This window comes from Podarcis liolepis (assembly GCF_965112155.1).
Source record: "Podarcis liolepis genome assembly, chromosome: 5".
Lineage (NCBI taxonomy): Eukaryota > Metazoa > Chordata > Lepidosauria > Squamata > Lacertidae > Podarcis > Podarcis liolepis.
In genome coordinates this window covers 62,179,023-62,197,722 of record NC_139556.1, presented here as the reverse complement: position 1 = coordinate 62,197,722, position 18,700 = coordinate 62,179,023, and the positions used below count along the sequence as shown (strand labels likewise).

Genomic DNA, 18,700 nt, shown 5'->3' with positions numbered 1-18,700 from the left:
GAACTCCGAGGCACCAGAGGTCCAAATCACTCACAGACTGTGATAAGACATGGTTCCGTGTCTTCTGGTTGCTATTCTGTGCGCCCCCAAAATCCACTACAATCCTTGATTTCTCAAGTTATTTTCTCTAGGCAACAATCACTTCTCTACCAGGGAAGAGAGAAAAACAACTTCTAAATGGACCAGGCAATCCTGATTCTAGAGAGAGAAATGTGCACTGAGGAATATGCAAAAATGGCTCCTCTTTTCCATTGTCTTTAGGAGGAACTTCCTGAGTCATTTCCAAGCCATTTTTGCATCTTCCCTTGAGTTTGTGTGACTCTCTCTAGCACTCATCAGCCACAGCTCTGATTTGTTAAAAACCACTGAAAGGCAGGATTGTTCTCACAAAGCAATTGCTTCAAATGGAGCCTCACATTTTGCTTTGTAACTTTTGTTCTTAAAGGGGTACATGATATTGCTATTTTTAAAATAAAAGTTCAGAGTCTGGGCAGGCCCTGATAATAGTAAGAAATTAAAATTGGTTCATGGTACAAATCAATACCAGTTTATAGCTGCATTTTTATTTGCCGAGTTCATCCTTGTGGATTTTGCTGTTGTTTGCCTAACCAGGTGCTTAGATAGAGGCTTGAGGACTAACATTCCATTGATATATTCTCCCTTCTCCCCCCAGGACTCCAAGAGAGATCACCGTGATGAATATTCACCAAGCCATCTGTAACATTCCCTTTCTGGACTTCCTCACAAACAAGCATATGGGAATATTGAGTGACGAACAGTGATCTGGACTGGAAAGCAACATGAACAGCAGAATAAAGTTCTTGGCACAATCCCATTATGTTCAAATAAATATATATTTTAGTGTTTGGTTTAGGCTACCTTGAATACTACAAATTAGTGTTTCAAATTTTTAAAAAAGAGAGAAAGAATAAATCTTTTTTTCCATTCTTTTTTAAACCTGTTCCAAATTCAGCTGCCTAATTTCATTAGCAGTTGCTCCTAGGTGAGCTACCTGCGAAAATTATGATAGCACATTAGATCATGGCCTAGACTGCTGGACTCCTGCTTTATCAAGGAAATGAATCATTGCATAGGGCTCAGTTAGTGTAATTCAGAAATAAATGCAAGCTTCCTTAATTCTCTTTGAAGCATAGCTTCCTCTGACATTGGTAGTTAATTGTAATGATGGTTACTGGAAACAAGCCAAATTCAACCTATAGTTCATAAAGCTGGCTTGTTTTCATTTGCCATCAGTTGGGCAATATGTTAGTCTAGGACAGAAGCAAAAGCTTCTGATATCCATGCTGTTGCACCAGAGAAAAGGAAGCATACAAGCACCACGAAAGGCTTGTTCTTGTAATATTAAACCAGGCTTCCTCAATCTTGGACCTCCAGATGTTTTTGGCCTACAACTCCCATGATCCCTAGCTAGCAGAATCAGTGGTCAGGGATGATGGGAATTGTAGTATCAAAACATCTGGAGGGCCGAGGTTGAGGAAGCCTGCATTAGACCATGACTGAGCATTACATACCAATACAACCAATGAGTGGCTTAGGTGTATAGAAAGGCAGCAAATTCTGTTACAGTGTAAGATGACATAATGAAACATGGTAAGAAGTCTAGACTAGGTTGAAAGCTTGTCCAAGTTGACAAATAATCCAAAATTGGCTCTCGGAAGGAAGTTGTTGCCAACCCTCAAATCACATGCCTAATTTTTCATTTATGCTGCGAAAATAATATTCTGTCCACCCCCCACCCATAGACCACAATTGGATCCTTTACTTGACCAGTAAAAAAAAAAAAAAGTTAAGTTATAGCATACTGAGCTTTCCTCTAATTTTTAGCTGAGTCAGTTCAAATCTTGTTTTATTTTCTGATTTTAAAATCTTCAATTGTGAGGAGCCATTTGTTTGAATTCCAGATAATAGGAATTGTTTAGCCCACATTAAAGTATGTAATTGGAATATACCGGTAATAGCTTCTCTAGGAGAATACTTTCTCCGAAATTTGTTGGTTTTCATGTATGTGGCTCTTAGGCTATTAGAGCACAAGGAAGTACAGTTTTTAAAAGATTTTTTTTTTAATCAGTCCATTTGGTGACCTAGATACTGTCCATGTGCAGCTGCCTTGCGATCTTTACTGAAAACATGCAGTGCCTTGCCAAACATTTCTCCAACATTTTACTGACCACACTGAACAACCAAATTATCAAAGGGGAGATAAGTTTCAATGAAATTAACCTGGGTAGAGTACAGAGTTTTTATTGTGCTCAGCATACTTTCAAGGTGGCTATAGGGTGTTTGTAGGGAATGTGGGTGGTGCTGTGGTCTAAACCACTGAGCCTCTTGGGCTTGCTGATCGGAAAGTCAGTGGTTCAGATCTGCACAACAGGGTGAGCTGTTGTTCTGTCCCAGCTTTTGCCAACCTAGCAGTTCGAAAGCATACCAGTGCAAATAGGTACCTCTGTGGCAGGAAGGTAAATGGCGTTTCCGTGTGCTTTGGTTTCCATCATGGTGTCCCATAAAGCAGTTTAGTCATGACCCAGAAAGCTGTCTGTGGACAAACGCTGGCTCCCCGGCCTGAAGTGAGATGAGCACCGCAACCCCATAGTCACCTTTGACTGGACTTAACTGTCCAGGTGTCCTTTACTGTTTTCTTTTTAGGGTGTTTCAGCATTGTTTCATTCTGTAAGTCATTCTGCAGCCTTCCTGGATGCCCACGCATCCTGAAAACCCCATAATGTTCCTCAGCTGTGCAGAAGACAGTGATGCTGAACACCAGATGCCTGGCCTACTGTTCAGTGGTGTTTTTTTGGGGGGGGGGTGTAAGCTGGGTTTCTCTACTTAAAGAAATCAATGCAACAAGGTTTTTGGGTGGTTAGAAAAAAGCTTTCATTAACAAAATAAAATCAGCATGTGCACCAATCTTAGAAGCTCGGTAGCACACATCCTGGCTTCTCACACTTCAATTGAAACTCGGGGGAAGATATCACAAAGCTATCCCACTGGACATTTTGAGATTTGGAATTGCAGGCAGTTAGGGGGGCTGTAGAGTATTGCAAAAAAGTTTTAACAGGAAGGGGAAAATACCAACATACACCCGATGCTCAGCTGCCTCAAACAATAAGGTAAGCTAAAAATAAACCCACACAGCATAAAGAAATTCTAAGGCACCCTGAGAAAGTGGCAGAAAAACAGACACCTGTTTGCCAGGTGGAGAGAACTTGGAGGGCATGTTTCGGCATGAAAATCCTTAACCTTGCTGTCAGGCTTGTTGACATTTAACTAGTCCACTAACAGCTCAGCAGCAAAAAGTACTAACATCTTATCAGTAGATGACTTGTAGGTGAACAACCTGAAAATAAAACAAGAACACTGAAACCAATATTAATCAACCTAACGAAGAGAGGCTGTTGTTCTGAGATGGCAAAGGAGCTGTTTCTGATGGAAAGGGGGACGGGAATCTGTCCCATCAAAGTTTAGCATGCTCCAAGTGATTTTTAAATGTATTTTGGGCAAACTTTTCCTTCATTGGGAAATGAAAATGGTGCCCATCAGTTACTCTGTAATGATGGTTGGTTGGTAATGATGAAGTAAGAATGCTGCTTCCACACACCCAGATTGCTTTTGCTAAACCAAAGTGAACACTTTCAAATGTGTTGAAGGCTACCATTGTCCAAAATGGTCCTTGGCTTAAATTCTTTGCTTTGCCTGTATCATAATGTATAATTGTGTAATATACATTTACAATAAATTTTCTTTATTAAACATCATGGGGCTGGTCTCTACTTTTTTCATGCTCTAAGCCTATGTTGCTTTCCTGTACATCTGCAATTCAGACGAGTCACAAGGTGAGTGGCAGCTGCCATGTCAATGCCCATCAGTCCTACTAAATTGACTACTTCTTGTACTTTAGGAATGGGGAACTGTGGCCTCCATATGCAGAGACTCCCAGATTCCATCAGCCCCAGGCAACCCCTGCTAATGGTTAGGAAGGATGAGAGTTGTACTCAAGCCACATCTTGAGGACCATAGGTTACCCATTCCTGCTGTGCTCCCTCTTAGATGAATTGATTTTTCCCCCCTTGGAGAATGCTGTTCAACAACAGTTGCATAGCATAGTCTAAACTTCCATAAGGAGTACAGAATACACTTGCAGAACCAGCTACCATAAAGATGGAACCACATGAATATAGGTGTTTACTTTTGTTGCCTGAAAAGCACATTATCATTGCCTAAAGCTACTTCTCCCCAAAAATACTATTGGAACAGGGACCAAGATGAAGAGTTAATTTTTACTTACCTGCTGCATATCTTCCAAAATTTCAAAGATTAAAATGAGAGGCATCTGTAATATCCCATTTCTCCCATTCCTGCCTCACATACCCGTATGCCGAGGGGTGTGGAGATACTTGAACTTTTTGCCCTTCACTCTTACTAACAGAAAATTTTAGAAAAACCTTGGTTGAGTGCTTCTCTGCTGTATGCCCCACCAAGACTCCAAAGAAGCATTATTGCGGTAGTTCTCCTGACAAAATTTCAATGTGCAGGTTGTGTTCCCTTAACAATATTCAATCTTAATTACCAAGCTCTGTGGACGATTCTCCCAAGATTCCTGTGTCCCTTGACTATGAGAATATAATAATACAGTCTCTGTTTCTTTCTCTCTAGCTTTAAATAAATATCTAGGCCTTGAATAAAAGGATGCTCCTCTTCCCCTTAAATTGTAGACTTTCTCAAACAAGCCCACCTTTTGAATAAAGTCAATAAGACAAAGAAGTCAATTGTCATACTGATGAATAACAGTGAGGCTTGCAGAATGCATGTTGCCACAGCAACCAATTGCCAGTAAAACAGAGAGCTAAGGAAAGTTATAATGACAGAAAAATTCTAGGACTGCTTTGCACATTGAAAATAGTATGAAACACTCAAGTGCAGCAGCATGTCACCTTATATGCAAGTGTGCTGCTGTGGTACATATATATATATATTGATAAATGTTGGCCAGCATATGTATTTCTATACTGCAAAATACACAGCTGTTCAGCCACTATCTATGCACAGAACTACTAACTAGATGGAAATAGCATCATTTGTGAAGAGCTCCCAACCCAATCCTTAAACAGAGGTGGATTCCCCCTCCTTAATCCTTGCCAGAATACCTGCCATTTATTCTAGCAAAAAGTATCTGCTCCTGCTTAATCCTTCTACGTTTCTTTCAAATAAAGGGGCATATTTTTTATCAGAATACAGGAAACACTTGTGTATCTGCAAAGGCAGCTTCCTACAATAGTTTATAACATCCTGCATAAGGCTGGGAAACAATACTGTAATGTGTTCATAGCGTAGGAAGTGACTTTATGGGAAATAATCCCTCTCTTTCCCGCTCCACTACCACACACAATAGTTCCACTCAGTTGAGCCCAAGTATATATAAACTCTAAAGCATCACACAGAGTAAAGAGCACTGCCCTGATCTGATGTGAGAGAGCTGTGACCAGCAAGTGGTTTATTTCGTGAATCTGTTCTACCAGGACCACAGATGTTGTTCTAGATGTAGGGCGCCAAGCATGTACATGCAATGCTCTTACACACCTGTAGACCAACAGGATCAGAAATGTCAGCTCTCCCCATGCACAGACTACCTGCCATTTGGGGAGATGAGGAACAGGTTCAGGCACTCAATCCAGGCACTCCCTAGGGCTGGCCACATTTTAGGTTGTGGGGGGGGGGGAAGAACTGGAATTCAACCAGTGCAGATTTCAGCTACACTCTCGGTTCCCTAAAGCAGATAATAGATTACCGTACAAATGTTATTGCTCCTTGGTATACATGCAAACCATCAAAATGTTTTAGTACTCCAAACAGTTTCCATTAAACTGAAGACTGAAAAAGAACCTGTAGCCAAAATACATTTTTATTAAATTTATCTTTTGACTCCATAAAATACAAACTTCATGTATAGCTGCTTTGTTGTCATCTTTTTTTTCCTTTTAAGAAATCTTATTAAATTAAAAACAGAAACCAAATAGGCAGTGTGGTTTTCTTTTGTCTGTTTAGTAAAAGTCTGGATTGCAAATAACTGAACCAGTTAAAACTCAACTGCTTAAATATATCAGAAATCGTCAAGCAGAATAAACAGGTTTTTACTCAGAAACATTCAACATGCAACAAAGAATATTTTAACTATGTTCCTGAAAGATCATGATTCTTATCCCCATTCCCTTCCCCAAATTCTTTCTGCATGTGCTTACATTAGATGTAGGGCCATCTGTCAAATGGTCCCTGTATGAAATCTGAATGATTAGACAAGCACCCACTTATGAAGTAGATGAAGAATGAGTTACAAAAGCAGTTTGTGATATGGCATGATGTACGAAGAAAAATGAAATGAAATAAAAACTCCTATTGGGTACACCCAAGCCTTTGACGGTGATGAAATCCTGTTAGGCACCTCAACATCCCACTGACACCAGTAGAGGGTGAGCTGACAGTTATGTCTTTTTCTTGTAATAATAACTGGGAGTTTGGGACACTCAGTTTTCTCAGGATTATACCCAATATGGTTCTTGCTTAGCCACTTATGAACAAATTGAATATTATGTTATCAAGAACTTCTTAATTCTAATGGGCAAATGTCAAATTCGAGTGCGCCAGTGCAAAGCTCCCACGACTCCAATACAAACACATACATGTATAACTGGAGTAAGGGCCTTGGGGCCTCCCAAAGATCAAGTATTGCTTTTGGTTTTTTCCAGAACCCACCAATACCCAGTCAGCATTTGTGTGGAGCACCATGAAGTCCCTGCTTGAATACAGCCCACCAGAATCTGTTCACCGGCAGTGGAGAACCTGTGACCCTCCACGTGTTGGTGAGACTACAGCTCCCATCAGCCTTGACCGCTGCCTGTGTTGGCTGAAGCTGATGGGACTTGGAGGCCAACATCATCTGGTGGACCCCAGCCTACCACCAAAGGAGTGACGTACACTGAAGTCCCTAGGATCAGGGCAATAGATCATTCTGACATTTACAAATGTCAGTTGGCAATTAGATATTTTGATAAAATATATACAATATATGAGGAACTGAACTAACACTAAGAAATGGTTTATTAAAAGAGCCTAGGCAAAAGCTGCTTTTGTCTCAATACGATTCAAAAATGTAGAATAATGAAATTTTTAAATGATCCCTGTTTGCAAATTATGTTCTTATAATAGCCACTATGTAACATTTCTTTAGTACTAGCATTACCAATATGCAGGCAATAATTTAGGATTTTGAAGGCAATAAATTTTCTAACTTGCATTCTCAAAACAATTAATGATAACTAAAAGAATACTAAGCATACTCTATTATTTTGAGGGAAAAATCATCTGTTCTCTCTATGTACAATATTTACATACATATTAAATAGCACTATTACAACTTGAATTGGTCATTGCTTTAACATCTGGTCCATTGCAATGTTGTGAGCTAAACAAGTTAGTGCTTCCAGTTTCCAATAAAAGCTGGTACTTTTTTGGGAATGTTTCAATTTCCCTCTGATGGTTTTTTTTCTCCACAGGATGTAATAGTTTCCCCAACCCTAAAAATGTAACAGGTACTTCAGGGTGGCTATACCAAAGTTGTGGAATGCACTTCCTGGAGAAATACATAAATATACCTCAGTGACCATAAATGTGAGGTCTACTATTTTTGACAGGTGTATCCTAGCTATTGTATGTAGGCCCAGCAGGAGTAGTTGGTGCTGGGTATTAAAATTAGGAAATGTTTATGGTGCTGTGATCCTTTGGCTGTTATCTTGTGTTTTTAGTTATATTTCTATGGTTTTTGTTTTATTTAGATGCTTTAATGTACGCTATCTCAAGGTCCTATTAAGTAGGCAGTGTACAAATAAATAAAGTCACCAAGCTTTTAAAAATCCTTGTTTCATTCAATAGTATTGCTCTGGGGATTCTTTTGGCCTACTAAAGATGTGGGATAGAAATAAATCTCGATCAAGTCTTGATTTTCAGTTCCAGAATAAAGTCTCTAGACCTTGGGGGTATTCTAAAATGGATGTGAATACTGAGTCTGCATGCACACCAACTTAAGAGAAGCTTGTGCCTTGCCTCAGAATGACCAAGCACTGGGCTCTTAAGGAAATAAAAGGTTTTGGCCTATCCAGGAGGAAATGAAGCAGAGATGTGAGACTGAGTCCTAGGAAAACCTCTCTCCAAAAAAGAAACAATCTTGAAACCAACCACAGCTCCTATCAAAAGAGCTCCACAGAAATGGAAGGAATCTGGTGAAGTATTTAACTGGAGTAAGGACATCTGAAAGATAAAATATTGCTTCTGTTTGTTCAGAACCCTCTAAAATCCAGTCAGCATTTGTGTGGAGCACAATCTAGGGCAAATGGCTCAAGGGCCACCCTGTTCACCTTGAAAGACCCTCAGCAAGGAGACATCAAAAGTCTTTGCAACAATATGATATATGCTTTGAGGATGATCCCCAGATCTAAAAAGAAACAGCAACGTTCAAAAGCTACTGAGTCTCACTTTCATTTTCTTATCAGTGTGGCTATACAACATTGAGAGGGGAGTGTTTTACTATACACCTTACTCAGCCCTGCCCCATTGTGTTCTTCAGCATAAGCTTATAGCTTAAAATGCTGCTTTTTTGCTGACCAACGTCAATATCCGGAATACTGAAGCCAGTCAGCCCACTGTTAATGAGCCTATTTCTATGAAAGTAGGTCATTCTCCCCTAGTATTTTCCACCATCTCCAACTCAAGTGCTTTTTGATTTACATGTTCATAATAGATGCATAAATTCTGATATTCGCTGTAGCTGCTTTTAATAATCCTTGTTCTTATCTCAACACCACTCGTGAAAGTTGCATAGCTGTACATTTTCACAACCTTAACATTCAAGCTGCCTGGATGGGAAATGTGCATGATCCAGATTCATACATTGAGGATGCGAGATGGCGCCTGGAAAACGGCAGAAGGATTCGGAGAAAACTTAGTCTTCATTTCTGGAATCTGGAGAAAAGAAAAGACGAATGATTAGGTCCATTGCTACATACAAGAACATCATCGTGGGCTCCAGTTACAGGCCGTAGACCTGTAGCTCAGTGGCAGAATATCAGTTTTGCATGCAGAAAATCGCAGGTTCGATCCCCGGCATCACCCTGTTTGAAACCTTGAATAATCACTGTCAGTCAGGCTAGACAGTACTGAACTAGCTGGGCAAACTGTCTGACCCAGTATAAGGCCTTTGTACCCATGTTCCTACCCTTCAAGAACACCAAGAAGGGACCCGCTGTATCAGAGACATGCTCCTCCAGATATTGATGGACTCCAGCTCCCTTCAGCCCCAGCCAGAATAGCCAGTGGAAATTACAGTCTAGCAATATCTGGAAGGCCACAATTTGCTCACCCCTGCTCTACATGCTGGGAAATATTAAAGGGTCTTCTCACTATTCAAAAGATACTCTTATTGTCAGAGCTGCAGACAGTTCATATACTGATCTACAGACAGAATCCAGAATCCAGAATCCAGAATGTTATTAATACAAGGCCTGTGCACTGCAGAAATATGGTATGTGACATAATTCAATGAGGTTTGGAGTCAAGAAGCTGAATTTTATTCTTCTTTGTGCTTATATGAGGCTGAGGGGAAAGAAGTCTTTTCCATGGCCACAAACTGTGCTTTGTGGACAAGACGGGAGGCTATATTCAAGTGAGGTGCTTGAGGGCTGGTTCAAAGAAATTCGCCCACTCGCAGCTGCCGCTGAAAAGCCTTTTAGATTGGCATTCTCAGTATCTTTCACATGCATGCAAGCTAAACCCCACACTTGGTTGGACCAGCTCACTGAGGAGAGCTCAGATGTTACTCCCTGCACATGAATGGCCAGGATGGGGCAGATCTTTTCAACTGCAATGATGGGCAAATGAGCTACGGAAAGGGCTGTACAGCATATGATTTGCATGCACAAAAGCCCCAGGGGCTCCAGGTGGGGCTGGAGAAGTTAACAGTTTGAAGAGAGAGCCAGTCAGTCAGTCAGTGTCAACAATATGAAGTTTGATGAACTAAAGGTAGCTTCCTGTAAGTACATTTCAACTGGTGGCAACCTTTCTGCCTGTGTAAGGCCAACATGCAAGCCGTAATAAGGTGGAAAGGGGAAGAGAACCCCTGAAAAACCCTTACCATGTTTAGAATTGCAGACTTTATTCTTCCTCAGATGCCTCCCTGAAGGAAAAGTGGTTTTTTTATTGATAGCTGGGGATAGGGTAGAATTGGAAGTAAAGCAACTCAACCCTCCTACGGGAGCCTTCTCCCAAATATCTCCCATCCCAACACCTTATGACATTTACATAGCTGATCACGTCTATAACATCAAGTTCATAATATGGCCAAGTGTTTAAATGCATAGTCAACTCAAAATATCCTCCTCACAAGTGGAATTTCACTTGATGTGTGGAAATTGATTGAAGGAATAGCACAGATGCAAAAGCTTGGAGCCTTAGGAAACAAACCCTCCAAGCTATACCTGATCAAATAATGGGTTAAATACTGCAAGTATATATTTCTGAAGATCTCCTGAATCAATGGGTCTTAATAGTGTTCAGTTGTGGCCACAGAGATCCCTCTTTTTTCTGCATTCCTGTTTTAACTTGTTTCATGTTTTTATAATGCTGTTAATTTTATATACCACATTGGGGTATTTTAAACTTAAAATGGCCTAGAAAAGTTTTCAAATAAGTAAGTCAAATCCTGAGACTTTTAAAGATGTACTGGTTAATAGCGTCTAGGTCTGATTTTTCTATATAATACCTACAGATCCAAACATCTTATTTATTTATTTTTTATTTGTGAATTTATAAGAGTACAAAATACAGAACTGAAGAATAAAAGAAAAAAGTGAAAGAAAAGGAAGGGGAAAGGGGGTGGATAGATACATTACATCAGTCCATAATTCTATTCCATCGACTTCCTGTCCATCCTTTCATGGCTCCCTAAAGTTTCCCATTGCTGCTGAATATTCTATTTTTTTCTAGCTATTTAAACATTCACATTCTTCTCATTATAAACTAAAACTGCTGAGCTTACTCCAAACTGACTAAAGTTCTAACATTTTTACAATGGTTTTTTAGGTAGCCTACAAATGGCTTCCATTCCTCTTTTAGACTTTCTCTTCTTGCTCTCTAATTTTGCTAGTTAATCTTGCTAATTCTGCGTATACGAATAATTTAATCTGCCACTCCTCCTTTGTAGGTACTATCGCCTCTCTCCATCTTTGTGCATATAGGATTCTCGCTGCTGTAGTGGCATACATACTTGGTACCTGGGGCCTCATTATTCCTAACAGGGAGGGCCTCTTTGGAAAAGTCTCCCAAATTCCCCCCCCCCCAATTCATTATATATCATTTCCCAATATTCTTTAACTAATCTACAGGTCCACCACATATGATAAAAGGTTCCATCCATAGCTTTTCCCCTAAGAGCATAGTAGGCTATGAATTTTAATTCTGTTTTCCATTGTTTCAACGGGTGAAAGCCATAAAGGTGTTTTCCTTTCTATCAGGTTCTTATGTTTTTCCCAAACTTGATAAATCTTTTTCCTAATTACATGATTCATAAAATTCTTATGTATTCTAGCTTTACTTTACCATGGACATGCATGCAAACCAAATTTAACACCGTACCACTCCAAGTCTAGCAGTTCAGTATTCTCCGACTTTATCCAATCTTTTAACCAGCAGAAACATGATGCTTCATATTATAAACACAAATCTGGCAGTGAGAAGGCTCCTATTTCCCTAGTGTCAATCAATATCTTATATTTAATTCTTGGTTTCTTACCCTGCCAGATAAATCTAGAAATACTAGATCTAAACAACTAGGGCTCAAGTTCAGACCATCTCATTCCTAGGCTAATGCTTAATTTATTCAGGACTAATAAAATAAGTCTTGTGGACAACGTCCGGTGTGTCTGCTGCTAAATTAATATCTCTGCCCAGGAGGGTACCAGGTTGGAAAAAGCTGGTTTGTGGAATCAAAGGGTCATAGCTTTCTTGAGCAACCTAGAAAAGTAAAAACTTATCCATAATCTGTGGGCTTCCACAGTTAGAAACTTAATCTTGCCTTCTGCATAGTTCATTTAGCTACCAGAATTTTGTCAGTTGCAAAATCCTTGGTTAAAAACAAACTGGGGAACCTTAAATGGAAACAGGACCTGGCTGCTATATAATTTTATCAGGAGCTCTCCTTCTTCAAGGATGATTTTAAAATGGAGAGCTACCTACCTAAATTAATACACTGCCCTCCAGGGATGGCTTTTCTGCATTAAGATATCAATCACAGCCTACAAAGGTGCTTGAAGGTCGTCACCAGATTAGTCTTGAATGGCGCCAGTGTATTTGTGATTCTGGAGATAGCGAGGATTTCCCAGATATTAGAAAGAGATGGCTTTCTGCAGGGAGAATTAGTTCTGTGCCCATTATAGCCAAAATTACATTTAAATGGCATGGGGATTATGAGATGTATAGCCTTGTTTGCCCTCACAGCAAGCAGAATTAGAGCCAAACGGATTAGCCTTTAGGGCAGCAATTGAGTGAAATTACTGTCTTACTGGTGCGATTTTTCAAATAACAGTTTGTTTATGAACTATATTGTTATAATAGATGGTTATGATAATTCTGTTTGAATTGAGTATAATGCATTTTTGTATTTGTTTTCTTTTCAATATACCCTTTCTGGCTCCTTTCAGGAACCAACCTGATTGACTGACTCTGCAGAAAAGCTATTGCGTTGCAATAGACCACTTTAAGCTGTCAGATCCTGGCCCTAATTCAGCTCTAGTTGTGGGTACCAACTCCTAGCTTCAAATTAGGTTATGAATCCCTACCTGCATAAAAAACACACATCTAGCCAGCTCAATGGGGCCCAGATGAGCACCATAATAAATAGCTCCTTTGCTGCATTGGTCTTTTTGATAGGTTAGCTACTCTTTTGAAAGCTGAAGCATTACTCGTGATGTGTTACTGTTTTCCTGGGCTGAGTCCTACTCACATTAGCAAACACCTGCATTTCAAAGATTTTGCAAAGTTCATTTACCTTAAAGTCTGCTTTGTAGCTGGATTCTTGCGCAAAGTGATCCTCTGGAATAATGAAACCCTGTGTCGTCTTTGTAGGCCTTGATCGTTTTGCTCCAGTCCATGGACGATATTCATGCCTAAAATAAATTTGTAAAGTGAAATAAAGGTGTCTAAAAGTACAAAAAGTGGGCACCGCTACTTGGAAGTAGACAAAATTAGCATGCTTATAATGTTGGAAAAGGTAAACTGGAAATATATATCCACATGTATTTTTTAAATTTACCTTGCTCTTTCATCCACCTCAAAATAATATAAAATTAACAGAAAACAATTTGAAAGCAATGGAAAATGAGGCATAGAAAACTGGTGCTGAAATCTCTGCCCCTCGCCTTGTATTGGAATACCTACAGACATTACCTGCTCCCAGGCAAATGCCTTAACCTTCCGTACCCTTGATAACAGTTGAACACCTTTGCTATTTAGAGAGAGACACTTGATTCAGATTCAACAGCTAGCATTATCAATACACCACTGACATCCTATTAATTGCTTGGCCAGCATACAAAACCATGCTGTGCACAGGACAGCTGTCCTTTGCCAGAACAAGCTGAGTCAAGATTAAAAACAAATTAAAAGGCATTTGGGGGTTTTTAAGAGCCAGATTTCCAGAGAGTTAAATAATCTGGGGAGCAGGAAAGCAACCAGTGAGCCAGTCTGAAGGAAGTCTGTCTGCACTCAGAAGGGAAAAAAGAAAAGAAAAAGAAAGGGCTGGGTCAAGCCAGGGCTTTTTGAAAGCCTGATCTGATAATCTCACTGATTGCATGATGCCCTGTCTGTAGCATCAAGGTCTTGCTGGTGAGCCCTGCAAGATAAGGCAGAGACAGGACCCCAGCACCTGGAAAAGAGGCAGAAAGTGCTCACCTGAGAAAGAACAGGAAAGACAAAAACATGCTCCGCTATCTGTTTTCTATATATTCATTCAATACTCCATGGAATAGTGATTTGTATTCCTCCCAGTGGATCATAGTGGAAGAGGGAGAGCAATGCATTTGGGAATTAAGTCTTGCAGACTGACAGCTGTATCCAACTATTATACTCAAGAGAGTGAAGGAAGGTGAGGACAGGTCATAAGGCTACAAGAGTAGACCCTTTCTGGCAGTAAAAGCTCCACTGGCCACCTCAGAAGGCAGCAGACTCTCCTTCCTTGGAGGTTTTTGAGAAGAGGTTGGATGGCCATCTGTGAGGATATTTTTTAACTGGGATTCCTGCATTGCAGGGGGCTGGACTAGATCACTCTTTCCAGCTGTATGATTCAATCAAAAGACTTGACTAATTTGTCAATTGATTTCGGTGGGTCTACTCTTGAGTATGACTTACGGTAGTTGGATACAATCCTACGTAATTCTATCTCCCTTTTAAATACAGTGGTATCTCGGGTTAAGAACTTAACTCGTTTTGGAGGTCCATTCTTAACCTGAAACTGTTCTTAAGCTGAGGTACCACTTTAGTTAATGGGGCCTCCCACTGCTGCCACACGATTTCTGTTCTCATCCTGAAGCAAAGTTCTTAACCCAAGGTACTATTTCTGGGTTAGCAGAGTCTGTAACCTGAAGCGTATGTAACCCGAGGTACCACTGTAAATACTGGGGAGGGGAGGTTAGCAGCTGCAATATTTATTCATAGGCAATATATTTAAGTTGTTTGGGTGCTTTTTAAAAAAAGAAAAGCATTGGGATGATTAGGGATGTATATGGGGGGGGGGGACTGGGAAAGTATTTCAATGTGATTTGGAAAGTGCTATGGAGTTCTCAGTATAAGAGGTGCCATCTACCCAATGTAGATTGTCGGGTTCTGGAAATCCTTACTTCCCGAACCAAGATTTGGTTGTGATGACCTGGACTACTGCATATATTGTGCTTTGCCTAACAGAAAACACTTCTGTATAGCGGAAAAACAAATATGTGGTCGGTGAGAGGGAGGGGGACCTGCATATATATTGTCACGTGTCAACAACTGCACACAGAAGCATGTTGCTTCACTGAGATGCCACAAGGACCCTACCCTTTCAAGTGAATGTACCAGGACTGGAGAGACCCAGGTTAACATTTCCCCCAGTCATGAAGCTCACTGGGCAACCTGGGGCCAGACATTCAGTTGCTCATCCTAACCTACTTCACAGGGCTCTTCTAAAGCTGTAACTGGAGAAATGGAAGCATGTACTTAGTTCCTTGGAGGAAATGCAGAAAAAGTGAGCATGTAGATGGCGCACATGCAATGTTAAAAAAAGCATTACGGTCAAGCAGGCAATGAATGCAATACGGAAACCTACCAAATGCAGGTTCCCTACTCCTATTCCCCGCACAGAAAAGCTTTATCTGCAGAAAACGGTTAACCCTTGGCGAGGAAGATGAAGTGAATGTACTCCACACATGCTCAAAGACACCCTTTTTCTTTGCGTCTTTATTCCTTCCAGGGCCGAGCTGTGGCCCATGTGTGTGTAAGGGATGGGGTAGGGGGCAAGTGGAAATGTTCTGCAGGAGCTAAGCCCTGCTAAGAAAGAAGACCCCTCCTTCTCCAAAAATAATCCCCGGCAGCAGTCCCAATTCAGCGCGTTACCTACCTGTAGGAGGAGGTTTCGGGGCCGCCTGGCGGCGAGGAGGAGGACCACACCTGCTTAAAGCCGCTGTACTTGCTGCCCACCACCTCCTGCCCGGCCGCCGGTAGCACGTACACGTGGGAGCCCCCCGGGATCGCGGCGTGGGAAGGGGCGGCCGGGGCGGCGGCGGCGGCAGCGGCGGCGGGGGGCGCCCCGGGGGCTTCCACCCGCCTGTACTCCCCGATCCAGGGCAGGGCGTCCCGCTTCTGCACCGGCCACGCTTGGAAATCCTGCTGGTACTGAGTCTCGGCGGCGAAGGGCTCTTTCCGGTAGCCGCCGCGCGTCTTCTTCGACGGCTTCCTGGCGCCCCCCAGGCCGTCCTGCAGCGACGGGGCGGACGCCGAGACGGGCAGCGAGGCGGCGGCGGGCGCCCGCGGGTGGGTCTGGTGGGGGCGGCTGCTGGTGCTGCCACCTGTTGGGATCCGAGGCGGAGGCGGCGGCGGGGCGCCGGCCGCGTCCGTCCCCTCGTCGGCCGGCTCGTCGATGTCGGAGTAATTGTGGATGGTGAGCGGCACAGCCAGGTCCGACTTGTCCAGCTGGTTCCAGAAGCGCGCCAGGCAGCACACTCGGCTGATGCAGGGCCAAGCCATGGCGGCGCCACCATGCACGGATGCGGGGACGGGAGGAGATGGAGAGAGAGGAGGGGGAGTTCTGCAGCAAGAGTGGCGGCTTCTCCCCCTGCGCGCAGCAACGCTCCCAGCTCGCCCCGTCGCTTGCCAATAGCAGCACCTCCTCCTGCCCACTTGCTCGCTGGCTCCCCCCCCCCTCCCCACTCTTCTCTTTCTCCACCCCCCCTCCCCACTTGGGTCAATATCAGTCCCTCTTTAGAAGGCTGCCAAACACGTGATGCCCCTGTGCACCATCACCACCGCCCCCCCCCCCGCGACAGAAGGAGCTTAATGCAGCAGCATCTGCCAGGGATACAAAAAGAACTGGGGGGGGGGAGAAGAGGGATGTGGGGGTGACACACACATAGCCCCGGTCCCAGAGCTTTGTGCCATCCCCTCCAAGGGCTTGGCGCTCTCTCTAGGAAATGCCCTGCACCGCTTGCCTCCTGAATCGAAGGCAGCCCGGCTCCATCGGTATGCAGATCGACGCGCCTTTAAAAAGATGCTAATAAAGCTTCGGTTATGCTGGAAGTGCATGTCCACTGCAATCCGTGATTGGCAGTTGGTGGGGGGGGTGATTAGATCAGGCGCGGGTGGGGGGGCAATTGGATTAGTCGCTAGGGTGACCTATCATGAATCAAAGCAAAAGGGAAAAGAAGCAAGAGGCAAGGTCTTTAGGGTGTTTTCCAGATGTTCACAAGAGAACTTGGGGCCATATGCACAAATTGAAGGAATATCCACTGCTCAAGCACCGAGATGAGCATTCCTTTTCCTCCAGGCTCTCCTTAGCTTGCTCCTCTAGTGGTGTATACAAGTGTTGTTTTTTAGAAGCAAGGAAGAACGCACCTTCTGTCCAATAAGAATGCATGCCAAACACACACAAAAAGTAAAGGTGGCTGCTGCCTTACACTCTGCATGTAACAACAGTTCACACAGCTTAGCATATGCTAGAAGCAAACTTTTTTTTTGCATGTGTGCAGGAGATAATATCGTCTCCAGTGCACAGCAAAGCAACTGATCAAGGTGGAAGTTGTTCTTTGGAAAACAGGCTAAAATTATCTACTTTCCTGAGAGCCAGCTCCACTCAAACACAGTGGGACTTACTTCCATATAAACATGCAAGGGATAAAGCTGTCAGCATCTTTACAGACAGCTAAAGGCTGCAATATAACTGACACTATCAGTTGCATAATTAAAATTCACCATTGTAAAAATGCTCCCAGCTGCACGATATTGATTCTTATAAGATTAGTTCCAGTCAAGTAATGAAAAATGCACAGAATTAATTAATTAAAAATTAATTAATTAATTAAAAGATGCCTGTTTTAAAAGTGGATATCCCTGGTCAATGTGCTATACAATACTGTTAAATAAAAACATCATACATCAAGATAAACAGAATAATAATGCTGGGTTGGAACCAGAGATGCATGAGCAAAATAAGTTCTGGCATAGTGCTGTTTTGTGAACTATTGTGCAAGAATTAGTGGAATGCCTTGTGCGAATACAAGCACGCCTTTGGATTTCAATTATTGTGCTGGACCTTGCCTCATGTCAGAACAACAAAAAACCCCTTTCTGTCAAAAAAGCACTTTTGAATGCAACCCATTTAGAATGCAGGACTCCTTTTCAATATGTTGCACTGGTTTCATTTTATACCACAGTAGGATCACAAATACTGTAAAACTGGGATCAGACTACAAGTATGGGGAAAGAAGAATTATAGACACAGGTGCATGCTCAACACTGTCTGTTTTTACTTCATCTACAATTATACCCTGCCCTTCTAACAAGTATTCAAGGCAGTTTACAATCAAAATCGCTCTTTCTTAAATCCTTTACGCTCAAAGAATGAGGACATCTTCAAGGGAGTAATGATGTCTTTGTAGCCAATTTAATAGCTTGAGTGGACCATGTCAATGGTTGAATCCAGAATTCCCATGAGCAGACTCATTCCTGATTTTCCTTCCTTGGAAGGTGGTGCTTGAGACTGCAAGGAAAATTGGTGATAATCACCCTTCCCCACAGCAAAAGTCTCTGGATCTCAGCCCTTTGTACAAGTGGAAGGTGTAACTTCATTTACAGACGGGCAACTGGATCCAATCCTATGCTAATCCTCACTAAGCACAGCCTTAGCAGCTTTTTGTTCATTCATACTTATATAAAACTGGGTTGACTTTTTAAAAGAGCTATAGATCAACCATGCAGAAGGCATTCTGTTGGGTTTTTTTCAAACAGTAGGGTTCAAAAGGAAATTGTGTTTATTGGCAGCAGCAAAACTTTTTCATAGCCTGGCTTTAGAAAGAAGCAAATTTAGGTAATTGCTAAATATTTAGGTTATTGCTAACAC

General features: G+C 42.1%; 2 protein-coding genes across 6 annotated transcripts in view; one reads left to right on the top strand and one right to left on the bottom strand.

Annotated features, from left to right (window-relative positions):
• The window catches only part of YEATS2 (YEATS domain containing 2), a 39,462-nt gene extending 35,689 nt beyond the window's left edge, over positions 1 to 3,773 (top strand). The window contains exons 32-34 of one of the 4 annotated variants that reach the window (XR_014526759.1): positions 674 to 1,003; positions 1,491 to 2,692; positions 3,053 to 3,773. Coding sequence is in view for 1 of the 4 variants with exons in the window: in XM_083505368.1 (XP_083361494.1) it covers positions 674 to 782 (109 nt within the window). In the remaining 3 variants the exon portion in view is untranslated. Of the gene's footprint in view, positions 1 to 673 lie in introns of all 4 variants that reach the window. The other 3 variants (XR_014526760.1, XR_014526761.1, XM_083505368.1) reach the window with 3 other exon arrangements.
• Positions 3,774 to 5,901: 2,128 nt separating this feature from the next.
• On the bottom strand, positions 5,902 to 16,891 carry MAP6D1 (MAP6 domain containing 1). Of its 2 annotated transcripts, XM_083505725.1 has the most exons (4): positions 15,707 to 16,891; positions 13,106 to 13,223; positions 10,196 to 10,237; positions 5,902 to 9,027 (listed from the first exon to the last, which is right to left on the bottom strand). In XM_083505725.1, the coding sequence occupies exons 1-3, from the start codon at positions 16,330 to 16,332 to the stop codon at positions 10,226 to 10,228; spliced, it is 756 nt and encodes a 251-aa protein (XP_083361851.1). In that variant the 5' UTR covers positions 16,333 to 16,891; the 3' UTR covers positions 5,902 to 9,027; positions 10,196 to 10,225. The 2 variants fall into 2 exon arrangements, with proteins under 2 accessions (XP_083361851.1, XP_083361850.1); XM_083505724.1 differs by lacking the exon at positions 10,196 to 10,237 and having other exon boundaries at positions 15,707 to 16,889.
• Between the last annotated feature and the right edge of the window lie 1,809 nt (positions 16,892 to 18,700).

What these genes read in the sequence shown, in the direction of transcription:
- MAP6D1 (XM_083505724.1), bottom strand. Translation starts at nt 16,332, where the DNA reads ATGGCTTGGCCCTGCATCAGCCGAGTGTGCTGCCTGGCGCGCTTCTGG. An exon ending in CCCGAAACCTCCTCCTACAG is followed by an intron (nt 13,224 to 15,706) that starts GTAGGTAACGCG and finishes AATTTATTTTAG; the next exon opens with GCATGAATATCGTCCATGGA. An exon ending in GCTACAAAGCAGACTTTAAG is followed by an intron (nt 9,028 to 13,105) that starts GTAAATGAACTT and finishes TCTTTTCTCCAG; the next exon opens with ATTCCAGAAATGAAGACTAA.